We start from the raw sequence: 12462 nt of genomic DNA, 5'->3' as shown, positions 1-12462 counted from the left end.
AGACAGTGGAACATACAGTAGAACAAACAATGGAACAGACAGTGGAACAGACAGTGGAACAGACCGTGGAACAGACAATAGAACAAACAGTAGAACAAACAGTGGAACAGACAGTAGAACAAACAGTGGAACAGACAGTGGAACAGACAGTGGAACATACAGTAGAACAAACAATGGAACAGACAGTGGAGCAGACAGCAGAACAAACAGTGAAACAGACAGTAGAACAAACAGTGAAACAGACAATAGAACAGACAGCAGAACAAACAGTGGAACAGACAGTAGGACAGTGGAACAGACAGTAGAACAGACAGTGGAACAGGGTGAAACTGGACCGTTTCCTGCTCCAGAGAGGCCCTAACACAGCCACACTCACTAGACATAGTCACTAGACACGCAGGGAAGAAAGGTTTTCAGGAGCTTTCATTTGAGTTCCTCAGTCCTGCTGGTTTTTGCTTATCCGTGTAATGTTATACCAGGTCCTAACACAGCCACACCACACTCACTAGACACCAAGAGAAGAAAGGCTTTCTGGGAGCTCGGAGCTGTCTCTCTTTGCTCCAGCTTAAGAGTGCACAGCAGGCCCTCCAGTTCCTCAGTCCCGCTGGTTTGCATTTCTCCCTGGAACCAGGACCGGCTGCAGGAGAGCCCTAACATAGAATGAGTATAAAAATACAATTATTCTTAGTGCTAAAAGCAGCGCTAATGTAAAGACTGTATGTTACCTGTATTCTCACTCTCTTTGACTCTTTCTGTCTCTCTCTCTGTTTCTCTAGGTGAAGTCGACCCCACACCTCCACCCTCCTCCCCCTCCCTCTCTCAAGCCGTAGGGGACACAGACATAGTCTCATCCCGGGGGAGAAGTTCCGTGGTTGGGTTAGTGCCTGGTGCGGGGATGGGTGCCACTGGTGATCTGCTCGAGTCATTCCTGGCCCAGAAGGATCGTCTCCTCAACCATACAGGGGGGGTGGTCCTGCCATCTGCTCTGCCCCAGGACCTGCTGCCTCTCCTGGGGAGAGGACTGAGCGTGAGGGGCCTGTCTGGAGGTCTCTCTCTGGATCAGCCCCACGACAGCGGACCCCTCCTCCCGTCACAGCAATCCCAACCCGACAGCAACCCCATCCCCTCCTCCTCGCAGCCCGGGACACACACATCCACACACACACCGCCAGGACAGCAAGATGAGGTCACCGCTATCGTCACCGCGACCATAGACGCAGACACAGACATGGAGACCGACATGGATGCAGACACACCTTCACCAGGTATATGTTAGAGAATGTTCTCAATGTTAGAGAACGCCTCGTCCTTTTTACAGAAAGCAGTTGTTTACCTTTCTCTCTCTGAAGACAGAGATGTGCTTATCTCACCAGAATCCTGGATTACACTGTGAAAATAAATTGCTTTTCCAATATTTTTACAGTATTGTTAAATTGATGTTTGTCTTCTCCGCTCCTCTCCTCTCTCCCCCTCTTCTCCTCCCCTCTCCTCTCATCTCCTCCTCTCTCCCCGTTCTCCTCTCCTCTCCTCTCCAGCTGTGTCTGGCTGTATGGTGAATTTCTCCGACCCAGAGGGATACATAGACTCTTCTGATGACCCCCCTCTACCAGATGGAACATTCATACACTGTACATACACCATCACTGTGTACACAGGCTATGGAGTCGAGCTACAGGTAAACAAACATACACATTTACACACACATACGCTTTCACTGACATACACACACATATACACAGGGTTCATATAGTCATGGAAATCCTGGAAAAGTCATGGAATTCTTAAATGGTTTTTTCCAGGCCTGGAAATGTTTAGGAAAATTATCAAATCCGAAAGGCTTTGAAAAAGTCAGGGAAATTAATTATGTCTGTTAATGTAATGTATTTAGGCACAGTTTTAAAATATTTAATCCAGGATCGTAATGAGACTAGCTCACCTGTGTTTGCGCGCATCACCAGCACGTGTGCAAGACGAGTGGGCGGTTGCTCAAGGAGAGATGAGACAGTCGGACATTGCAGCAGCAGGTCAGCCTATAAAATATGATAGAGAACAGACTAATAACTAAGTAGCCAATTCAAAACATACACTGTATCTTGAATCCTCTAATTAACTGTTCAGCTATTATTAGCATGTATAAAAAATAAAAAACGTTATACCGACACTCGCGAATAAGGTCATTCAAAGTTGATTTACTTTTTTGAATGATTCATATGATTCATCTAAAATATTTTTTTTGAAGAAATGAACGATTCACTTTGCCATTGTATTAGTTGGGATTCGGTTCAATCGTGTTGAATCAAATCATATGAATCAAAATAATAATTTTGTGAATCGCGAACAGTAATTTTAGGGGGAAAAAATTAGATATATTTCCTGAAGAACATTTGTGGGCTTGCTTCAGCTGAATAAAAATATTTGTAACCCACCATAGCCACTTGCTCTTTGATATATTGAATGAGCAAATTATTCAAAAGGCATACAAATTACTTGGTTGTAATGTTGCAATGTTATACATCAAAGGTGGTCAACCATCCTCCAGGAGAGCTAATGGGTGTGCAGGCTTTTATTCCAGTCCCCCTCTAACAATCCACATTTTAGAAATTAGCTGCTCAACCAGACCTTTGATAAACTGGCTCTGATGTGTTTTAGCAGGGCTTGATCAAAAGCCTGCACACACTCTCCCGACTGAACGTTGACCACATGTGTTTTATACTGTTGCCTAACAGGTATTCTACTTTGTGGGGGGTGCTTTACACAATGACAGAAGATGGTACATGGGATCAGAGAGCAGTCTCCCAGTGTCGATCCCACATTACGTGTACTTTTTTTTATACATACATAGAGACACCGCCAATTGTTGATCGTGGAAATGTGGTTAAAAGTATTGGAGAAGTCATGAAATTCCATCTGTCACAATGTGTATGAACCCTGTATACATACACACTCACAAACACGCGCACCCAATTATATGTGATAAAGTGAAAATCTGAGGCTGTAGGCTACAGTCCTAGACAGCAGGATACTTTTGTGACAGGGGGTGCAGGATAATGTTTTGCCTGATTTAGATAGACTATTTTTCTGCTTATAATTTACGAGATTTTGGTAGGCTATTTGTTAGTCAACTTGTCTAGAATTAGATACATGCAGCTTCTCTTCTGTCATTGTATGTTGCCCTAGAAGACTAAATAAAGGCTTGCTCACCAGAATAATGTCATCAATCAATAGAATGAATGCTTCAATACAGTTGACATGGGAAAGTTTTCTCTGTCATCTCTGCTTTTTAGAGGAGCAAATACGTTCAGGGACCGGGGATAAAATACAATAACAAAAAAGACGGAAAAGATTTTCTGTGCAAAATGTTTAAATGACATCAGTTTGACCGGTTGTAAGGAAATAGAAAGTTTTAAACGACCCAACAGGTTTCTGATAAGATTTCAGTTCGACTTGGATGCATATTTTATGTGGTTGAAATACTATAAGCTTTTATGATGCTGATAAAGATAGCACCTCTACAGACAGTATCTAACTGCGCATTCGCATTCTTTCAAGATGATGAAAGAAATCCTATTTCTCCACTCTTGTTCCTGAGTAAAAATGTTGCCTACATTTGGTGTATAATTTCACTGCAAGAAATGCTTAATTCTGCAGGAATTAATATTAATGCCTCAATCAGACCGACAGTGTTATTGCATCAATACTGTACAATAAATTCTGCAGTCAAACTTTTTTCATTATGTAATCCAACATAATGGTTGGATAAATCCAACGTATGCACCACACAGAACACAGAATGCACTGCAACTGCCTCTGCAATGCAATGCTGCAATGCAATGCTGCAAGGCAAACGCAGCGTTCCATTGGAAATTAATGTACTTCTGGTGTACCAAAATGCGGACACTGTCGGTCTGATCGAGGCATGAGAGGTTACAGACCTACTGTCAGTGTTCCGATTTCAGTTTCCATTTAACCAATCCGAACAGTAGGCTACAGTTCCCTTAACGTGCCATAGGCCTATTTGAAGTCCCTGTTTTGTGACTATCAAATTTGTATAGCGCCTCACAATCATCACATAATCATCCTCTTTTACCACTTCACCAAATCTTTCCCAAACATTACTTTTCTGGCCATGCCTTCTCATTATTTTCAACTCTCCATTTCGCAGCTTTTCTCTTATTTAATTAAACTCCGACATTGTCCTTTTTGCTTCCTTCAATCAACGTTAACTTTTTCTGCCGTTCCCAAAAGCATTTGGCGTGCATGGGCTATTTGACGCTCGTAGAGTTAGGCCCTAAAGCTTAGGCTTATAGCCTAAAATAATGAAAGAAAAACCTCAATGTAGCCTATATATATATATATATATATATATATAAATTGCACAAGAATTATACATTAATGGATTTTGTAAGGCATTGTTTTCTCTTTATTTAACCCTCCCGCCCCCCACCCTCTCACCCACCCTTCATCTACACAATATTTCATGACCCTAAACCCACCCGCCCCCCGGATATAACCATGGGGACTACGGGTTAGGAGTCAACCTACGAATCACTAATTCACACACATACACACACATGCACACACACACATCAGTGGAGGCTGCTGAGGGGAGGACGGCTCATAATAATGGCTGGAACAGAGTCAATGGAGTGGTATCAAACACATAGAAACCATGTGTTTGATGTATTTGATACCATTCCACCAATTCCGCTCCAGCCATTACCACGAGCCCGTCCTCCCCAATTAAGATGCCACCAACCTCCTGTGGCACACTGATCTGTGTTGCAGTAGTTGACTCTGTGGTGATCTTGCGACTCACTCTGACCCCTAGTGTTGTCTGCTGGAACAGCACCCTGCCTTCCACACAACACTGGGGCTGTTCCAGGTCCTCTTTTTTGCAGTTTTTTTTTGCACATCTTAGAATATTTCTGTATCGTATTAACGTGGTTCATGAGATGTTAAACTCTCTCACACTGTCTTTCTCTACCCTCCTCTCTCTCTCTCTCTCTCTCTCTCTCTCTCTCTCTCTCTCTCTCTCTCTCTCTCTCTCTCTCTCTCTCTCTCTCTCTCTCTGTCTCTCTCTCTCTCTCTCTCTCTCTCTCTCTCTCTCTCTCTTTCGCTCTCTGCCTCTCTTTCTGCCTCTCTCGCGCTCTCTCTCTCTTTCGCTCTCTGCCTCTCTTTCTGCCTCTCTCCCTCTCTCTTTCTCTCCCTGCCTCTCTCCCTCTGTCTCTCTCTCTCAGGTGAAGAGTGTGAATCTGTCAGAGGGAGAGCAGCTGTCAATCAGAGGGGTGGATGAGGGCGGGGCCTTGCTGGTTCTGGCCAATCACACGCTTCTGGTGGAGGGTCAGGTGATCCGCAGTCCGACCAATACCATCTCAGTATACTACCGCTCCTTGCCTGAGGGGGGCATGGGCATGTTCCAGCTGCACTACCAGAGTGAGGACACGCACGCACGCACACGCACACACACACACACACACACGCACACACACACACACACACACACACTTTCATGTTTTGAAATCAAAGCTTTCATTAAGTCCTCAGGCGCTGTTGATTCTCTGTCTACCTGATCTGTTAATTGCCTACCCACTTAATCTTGTTTTGTAATCAATTAGCGCTGTGATTGGATGTGTCATATCAATTAGCTGATTAGAACTCTGATTATTTGGTTTTCATCTCATCTCAGTCGTTTGATAGTGTAGTTGTGTGTGGTTGTTTGTGTTTGTAGGTATTATGTGTCATCTGTAATGTCTCCCTTTCTCATCTCACCCCTGTGCACTCTCTGTGTCAGTTCAGATGTGACAGGGCAGGACAAAGATGGTGGATAAATGAAAATAGTTCACTCAGACCGTTTACCATTGAAAAACAATAGTCAGTTCCGGTCTGCTTAACGGGGTAGTTCTCCCATAGATGCCAATGCAATAGCTTAGTTCATTGACTGTAATGTAACCAGAATAATTAGGGAGAGGGATGTCTCGCTTCCTCCTCTGTCTCTGAGCTGGATAGATTTCCTCTTCTCCTCTATCTGTTATTCTGGCCTGTCCTCTCCTCTATCTATTATTCTGGCCTGTCCAGTCATCTCAGATCAAATTAGACCAGGAAGCCAACTGTGGAATAGAATAGCATAACATAGACTGGAAAGAATGGGAGAGAATGACATAATGGAAATCTCTGTCTCTCTGTCTCTCTGTCTCTCTCTCTCTCTCTCTCCTTATCTCACGCTTTCTCTCTCCCTCTCTCATTCTCCCATCCTCCCTCTTCCCTCCCTGCCCCCTCTCCTTGATAGTATTCCGTCTGAGCTGTGCCCTGCCTAGGAGGCCTCACTTTGGGGAGGTGTCAGTGCTGGACCTGCTGCCAGGGGGCACTGCCCGCTTCCATTGCCATATGGGCTACCACCTGCAGGGGGCAGCAGCGCTCACCTGCCTCAATGCATCTCTGCCTGTCTGGAGCAGCAAGGAGCCCAGCTGTAGAGGTAGGGAGGAGAGGGAGAGACACATGCAGATGCAGGGACACACACACATACACATTCACACGCACGCACACACACAGGGACACACACACACACGTCTCAATGCCATGCTGCAGTCTGGCGCAACAACATGCCCAGCTGCAGAGCTGGGGAGACACACACACACACACACACACACATATAATCATCACCTCTCTCCCTCCATAGCACTGTGTGGGGGCTCAGTGAAGAATGCTACAGTAGGGAGGATCCTGTCTCCCTCTCCCCACCCGGGGCCCAACGCCACCCAGGACCGCTCCTGCTCCTGGTCCATGGAGGCCCCCACAGCACAGAGACTACACCTGCACCTGGAGAGACTGGCCCTTGGACCCACCGACAGGTCAGAGAGAGAGAGAGTGTGTTTGAGCTTTGAATATGTAACCTATAATTGTGCTATAATCCACATTTGAAATGCATAAAATCTTCAAGTTGTTTATAGTTTGCATATCACAATCATCTTGGACCCATAAAGTGTTCCAAAGTAATTTCTCCCCTCAGACTTGTGTTATGGAGTGGTCTGGACGCTGGGTCTGTGGTGCTATTTGATTCGGGGCGGGGTGGTCCAATACCGTTTGAAGGGGTGATAAGTGAGGGTCCAGCGGTCAGGGTACAGTTCATCACTGACCAACCTAACCACAATACAGGCTTCAACATCCGCTATGAGGGTAAGAGCACACACACACAAACCAGATGAAACATGTAATCATATTTTATAACCTTTCTGTCTAACCTCTCTTTTCCCTCTCCTGTCTCTCTCTCTGCAGCGTTTGAGCGTGGTCATTGTTATGAGCCCTACCTGCAGAATGGTAACTTCAGCACCACTGACCAGGCCTATGGTGTTGGAGCTGTGGTGCAGTTCAGCTGTGATACTGGTCACTCCCTGGAGCAGGGGCCGCCCGTCATAGAGTGTATCAACGCCAGAGACCCCTACTGGAACGACACGGAACCACTCTGCAAAGGTGTGTGTGTGAGGGAGTCAGGGTGTGTGTGTGTGTGTGTGTTGGGAGGGTTGTATATTTGTGTGTGTGTCTGTGTAGACTTCTGAAAATCCTATGGTGGCATTTTCTTTCATATTGAGAGAGTTCTGATATCTGATATCAAGCTGTGAGGTTTTTATCTTTAATGATACCAATTTGACAACAGAGTTTCAAATTAAAACATACAGTTCCTTTGGGTTTTTTAATTGGGATATCTCCCCCCCCCCCCCCCATCTGTCTCTCTCCCTCTCTCCCCCCTCTCACTCTCTCCTCTCTCTCCGTCTCCAGCCCTGTGTGGGGGGGACCTAGCGGGTCCTGGGGGTGTGATCCTGTCTCCTAACTGGCCAGAGTGGTACGGAGAGGGAGAGGACTGCAGCTGGAGGATACATGTAGGAGAAGAAAAACGCGTGCTGCTCGACGTGCAGCTGTGAGATATATACACACACACACACACACACATATTAAGATTAGTTCCAACCTAAATTTGACTTTGACTTTTAACCCAACCCCTCCAAAAGACATACACACTAGAGGTCTTCACCGATCCACTTGTACCCGAATACCCGAGACCCAGATCCAGAATTCTAAATAATGTCACGGGTCTGGGTTGGATCTGATATGATTGCCACGGGTATCGGGTAGGCCTATGTGTAATTTTAACTGAGTTGTCCGGAAGGATCCATACAGATCCGAACGCGAATGCTGCAGTAGAGAGAGAGAAAGTGTATCATTAATGCTGCTGCTATTGCTTTTCATGAGAGTGGCGCGTATAGCTTGTTGTTGTTGTTGTTGTTGTTGGCCAATCATACGTCATCAAAGCGGCAACAGGCTACAGTAATAGAGCCTCCGAGTGGGGCAAAAGTTAGGAAATATCTAATCAATGGAAGATGGAATGAAAAGTCAAAGGAGAAGGAGAAGCTCCAACAACCAGGAGCCAACAGGTATGCTGCTACTTCATATTCTGAATGGAGTTGTTGTTGTTTGTAGGCTAACTGTGTAGGACGAGAAAGCGCACGCAGCCTCAATTTAACTAGCTTCTCCCGGTTTGATGCAGCTACTATAGTTCAAGTCGGCTTGGTTGGTTGCTGTCTCTCGTCTCTTCCTCCCTCCTCCCTGTTCCCGTGTCACTCGCTCACACTCACAGTAGCCTACACACACAGCATGGCCCCTGCTAGAGCCTCACCTCTCTCTACCTCCTCTCCCTCACGCTTTATCTGCTCCGGTTAATAAAGTCGCTTAAAGATTGACTTTTTTGCTGCTTCCCTCACTCGGATCGGACCGGGTCTGATCCGACCAGGTCTATACGGAACGGATCTAGTTGTCCTCGGGTCCGTTCGGAACAGGACTCTCTCTATATTTGAAAAATATATATTTATGCATATTGGGTCGAATGGGAAGGCCTGTCCATTTCGAAACGGGTCCAAAAAGTGAAGGCCTCTAATGCCACACTGTGTGCCATTGTTGTGGGGGGGTTAAGTGCCTTGTTTAATGGCACAACGGCCGGCAATGGCATCTAGGATTTGATACTTCCCGCAAGTTTTTTCTGTCCGGACCCGGGATTTGAACCTCCGGTCGCTGGTTCGCCTGTTTAACCGCTAGGCTACCTGCCTGCCACATACAAACTGACACACACACATGCATACACACACACACCTGTCCGATTTCTGATGGGAATAGGTTGTACAAGTAGCCAGATGTTACTCATCACCCAGCCTCTGAGGTCATCAGCTCCCAGCATTCCATCTGACTCATCCAGCCTTTAGTCTCTGACACCTTCACCCCATTACCTCACACTGATTCAGTGGCGATTTTAGCATGAACATCTTGGTGGGGCAAACTCAACACATTTTTTTTTAGATGCATGCCGGTGAAGCCACTACACATCACTAAACAATACATTAAATGCACTATAACGGTGACAAACGATGCCCACAAACGGTTAAGGCCTACATAAAGCTGTCCCAACAGCGGAGCTTTCTTTTCAGCACCATGGAGTGAATCCTTACCACGGCTACACCTGGCTACCAGCGGAGCCTTGTCTGGCAGCGAAACAGTTAATTCATCCTCGTTTACTGCCTTTTTTTAAAACCATAGCTGATATAGCTGACTTACTTAAATATGGTTTCTACTGACTCCTTGTGGATTTGTGTAACTCGATAAGAACCGCATTCTCCTTCAATAAAAACGAATGCCAACATGACTTTTGACTTTCGAAACATACACAAACATTATTACATTTATGTTCAGTAAATTCATAATGTTGGTTCTCATATCATTAACACTTAGCTCGAAGTATAAGCAAGTGCAAGCAAACGAGCTGCGACGAGGTAGTCCTTCGTTCAGCACATTCGAAATGGACAGATAGATGTTAGTTCAGATAAATTCAGTAATATGTTGAGGCCTTAACTTTACTCTTCATTAAGTCACCACAGAGAGAGCGGGAGAACGACGCGGATTCAGCGGTTATGTGGTCTAAAAAGGAAAGACAATACAATCAGGAGTATCCACTTATGGACATTATACACACTCACAGACAGCGCGTTGCGCAAACAAAACAACACTCGCAATATGAAATAGAATTACATGGGTCTATTACTTAACTTTTTGTTGAATAAAAATATGTAAATGAAAAGAGACTGTCACTGGCAAACATGGTTACAGACCCAACAACATTATATAGTATCCCATCCTTGTGGAGAAAAGCACATGAGCTATTTATAATACGCAAAGTATGCAGAACAATTCAATACATAATTCTAACATTACCTAAAATGATGAATAACATACTAATGAGATAGGCCTATATAAGCAATATAACAGTTGAGATGTATAAACTATGGCGTAAGGGAGAGATGAGCTGATAAGAGGCAAGCCGCATTTTTGTCATGAGTGAGCTGAGATGGACGTAGCCTATGCATATTCGTTCAGCCACCCAATTTAATGCGTGATATAATTCGGGCAAGCACGTACCTATTCTCTTCCGTTTGTTGGTTGTGAAAGTCATGGCTCTCCGATATACATTGTCTAGCTGAGCCACAATGTTTGATTTCCCCAGTAATCTAAGTTTAACAGCGTTGTCTACATGTGATGCACAATTCTCATGTTTTGAAACTCTTTGATACAGATGTTTTAAATCCGTAGCCCTTTCCTGCAGTCAAATGACCTAGTGGCCTCATGGGTGGAATGTTATAAATATTTTTATTTTTATTTTTAACACAGAAAATCCGGTGTTTCTATGTCAAGCGGTTTTGTTATATTTCAGTCTTCTGTGATGTATTGTATATAAACTCAAAATCTGACATGTTACTGGTGTCTTCTTTTTTTGAAGCCCATAACCATGTGTGTGAGGTGTGTACTTTTGTTTCAAAGTAGATTTGTTTAAGACTACCAATAAACACTCTGTGTGACCCTGATTTGGCCCACTGCAATAAAAGGTTATACCCAGACTTGGACCACACACCCTCTCCACCGAATAGCAGGCAGGGAAGCAAAATAGTGATTGCTTTGCGACGCTCACAGTTAGCCACTGCTTCCTTCCAAACCACTCATTGTTGAATTAGCGATATCTGACTTGTTATGTATTAAATGTTTATGTCCAATGGCCGATGAGCACCGAGACATTTTATCTCTAATTTCTCTTCATATGACAAGGATTGAAAAGGATTGCCAATAGATTGTCGTTGTGATTCATGATAACTGCTTATCTGGCTAGCTAGCTTGCTAGCTAAGATTTGAAAGTATTCAAAGCTACGAGAGATATAATGTGATTTGACGTCATTTTGTCTGTGGTCAATGACCTTGAGCCTTCTTGGATGGGCACTTCTACTGTAAATCTATGGTAGCACCCTAGGGGGGCTTGAACTTCCTAGCTCTCCCGCAGATTCTGCGGTGACATGGTGTCCTCATGAGTGACAGAACCCTGAGCCAATCACAGCGCAACCAGAGAAGATTAACAATGCCTGCGCTCTGTGCTTTCGCTGGCTGCCCCTCCACTGCAGAAAGCACTGAGCTAGGCTGAAACTGCTGCATTTTGGAGCTGCCTTACTCAAAGTAAAAAACAAAAATTTTGTATGCTGCTTTTATTAACCCAATGATTTTTTTTACATTTTTTTGCTAAACTGATATGTGACACGAATTAATGCCAGAATTACATGCAAAACAGGATAACCTTTTTGCTGTTGTTGTTGTTTAAACAGGTGGGGCTCACAACATGAATGACGGGTCGCCACTGCACTGAGTTAGCCATATGGTGCTGATACCATATACACTCATATCATGTGCTTTGGGACGTGTTGGATGCGTTCAATTTCAATTCACAATGCTTTATGGGCATGACAAAAGTAGGCTACTTATTGCCAAAGCAACGAACAATTACATTTAGAAACATTTGGTGAGTGATTCAACAACTAGAAATTGAATCAACTATGCACTCTCTCCCTTTCTCTCTCTCACTCTCCCCCTTCAGTCTGAACCTGAGTGACAGTGACATGTTGACCATCCTGGACGGTGATGAAGTCACCACCCATATCCTGGGCCAGTATGTGGGCGGAACCGGGCCCTTCAAGATACAGTCCACGACCCCTGACCTCACCGTGACCTTCCACTCCGACCCCGCCGGCCTCGTCTTCGGCAAGGGAGAGGGCTTCATCATCAACTACATGGGTAAGAGATAGAGAAGAGAAGCAGAGTGGGAGAGAGGGAGGGAAGGAGAGGTAACAAGATTAATTTATGAGAGATGGTAGCCAATATTGGAGGTATAGCCGAATTGGATATAGCCTAGTCGGCAGCCGAGTTGAAATAGAGAGTCAGTGAAAGAGGGACAGAGCTAGAGAGATAAAGAGGAGGATGAAGAAATGAGAGAGACAGTGTAATGTCCCAGACTCTCTATTTCTGTCTCATCTCCCTTCTCTCTTCCTCCACTTTACCCTCCTCTCTCTCTCTCTCTCTCTCTCTCTCTCTCTCTCTCTCTCTCTCTCT

At 44.8% G+C, this 12462-nt stretch overlaps 1 protein-coding gene across 1 annotated transcript in view; it reads left to right on the top strand.

Annotated features, from left to right (window-relative positions):
- Nucleotides 1-12462, top strand: part of LOC311100294 (seizure 6-like protein) — a gene marked incomplete at its 5' end in the record, with an annotated part of 43835 nt that overhangs the window by 24302 nt on the left and 7071 nt on the right. Inside the window, 9 exons of the mRNA XM_084141156.1 lie at nucleotides 777-1265; nucleotides 1536-1675; nucleotides 5238-5433; nucleotides 6287-6472; nucleotides 6677-6848; nucleotides 7007-7173; nucleotides 7273-7467; nucleotides 7774-7912; nucleotides 11951-12147. Coding sequence (XP_083997282.1) covers nucleotides 777-1265; nucleotides 1536-1675; nucleotides 5238-5433; nucleotides 6287-6472; nucleotides 6677-6848; nucleotides 7007-7173; nucleotides 7273-7467; nucleotides 7774-7912; nucleotides 11951-12147 — 1881 coding nt within the window. The remainder of the gene's footprint in view (nucleotides 1-776; nucleotides 1266-1535; nucleotides 1676-5237; nucleotides 5434-6286; nucleotides 6473-6676; nucleotides 6849-7006; nucleotides 7174-7272; nucleotides 7468-7773; nucleotides 7913-11950; nucleotides 12148-12462) is intronic.

Source organism: Coregonus lavaretus, assembly GCF_964263955.1.
Source record: "Coregonus lavaretus genome assembly, chromosome: 24".
Classification (NCBI taxonomy): domain Eukaryota; kingdom Metazoa; phylum Chordata; class Actinopteri; order Salmoniformes; family Salmonidae; genus Coregonus; species Coregonus lavaretus.
This window is presented reverse-complemented; position numbering and strand designations above follow the sequence as displayed.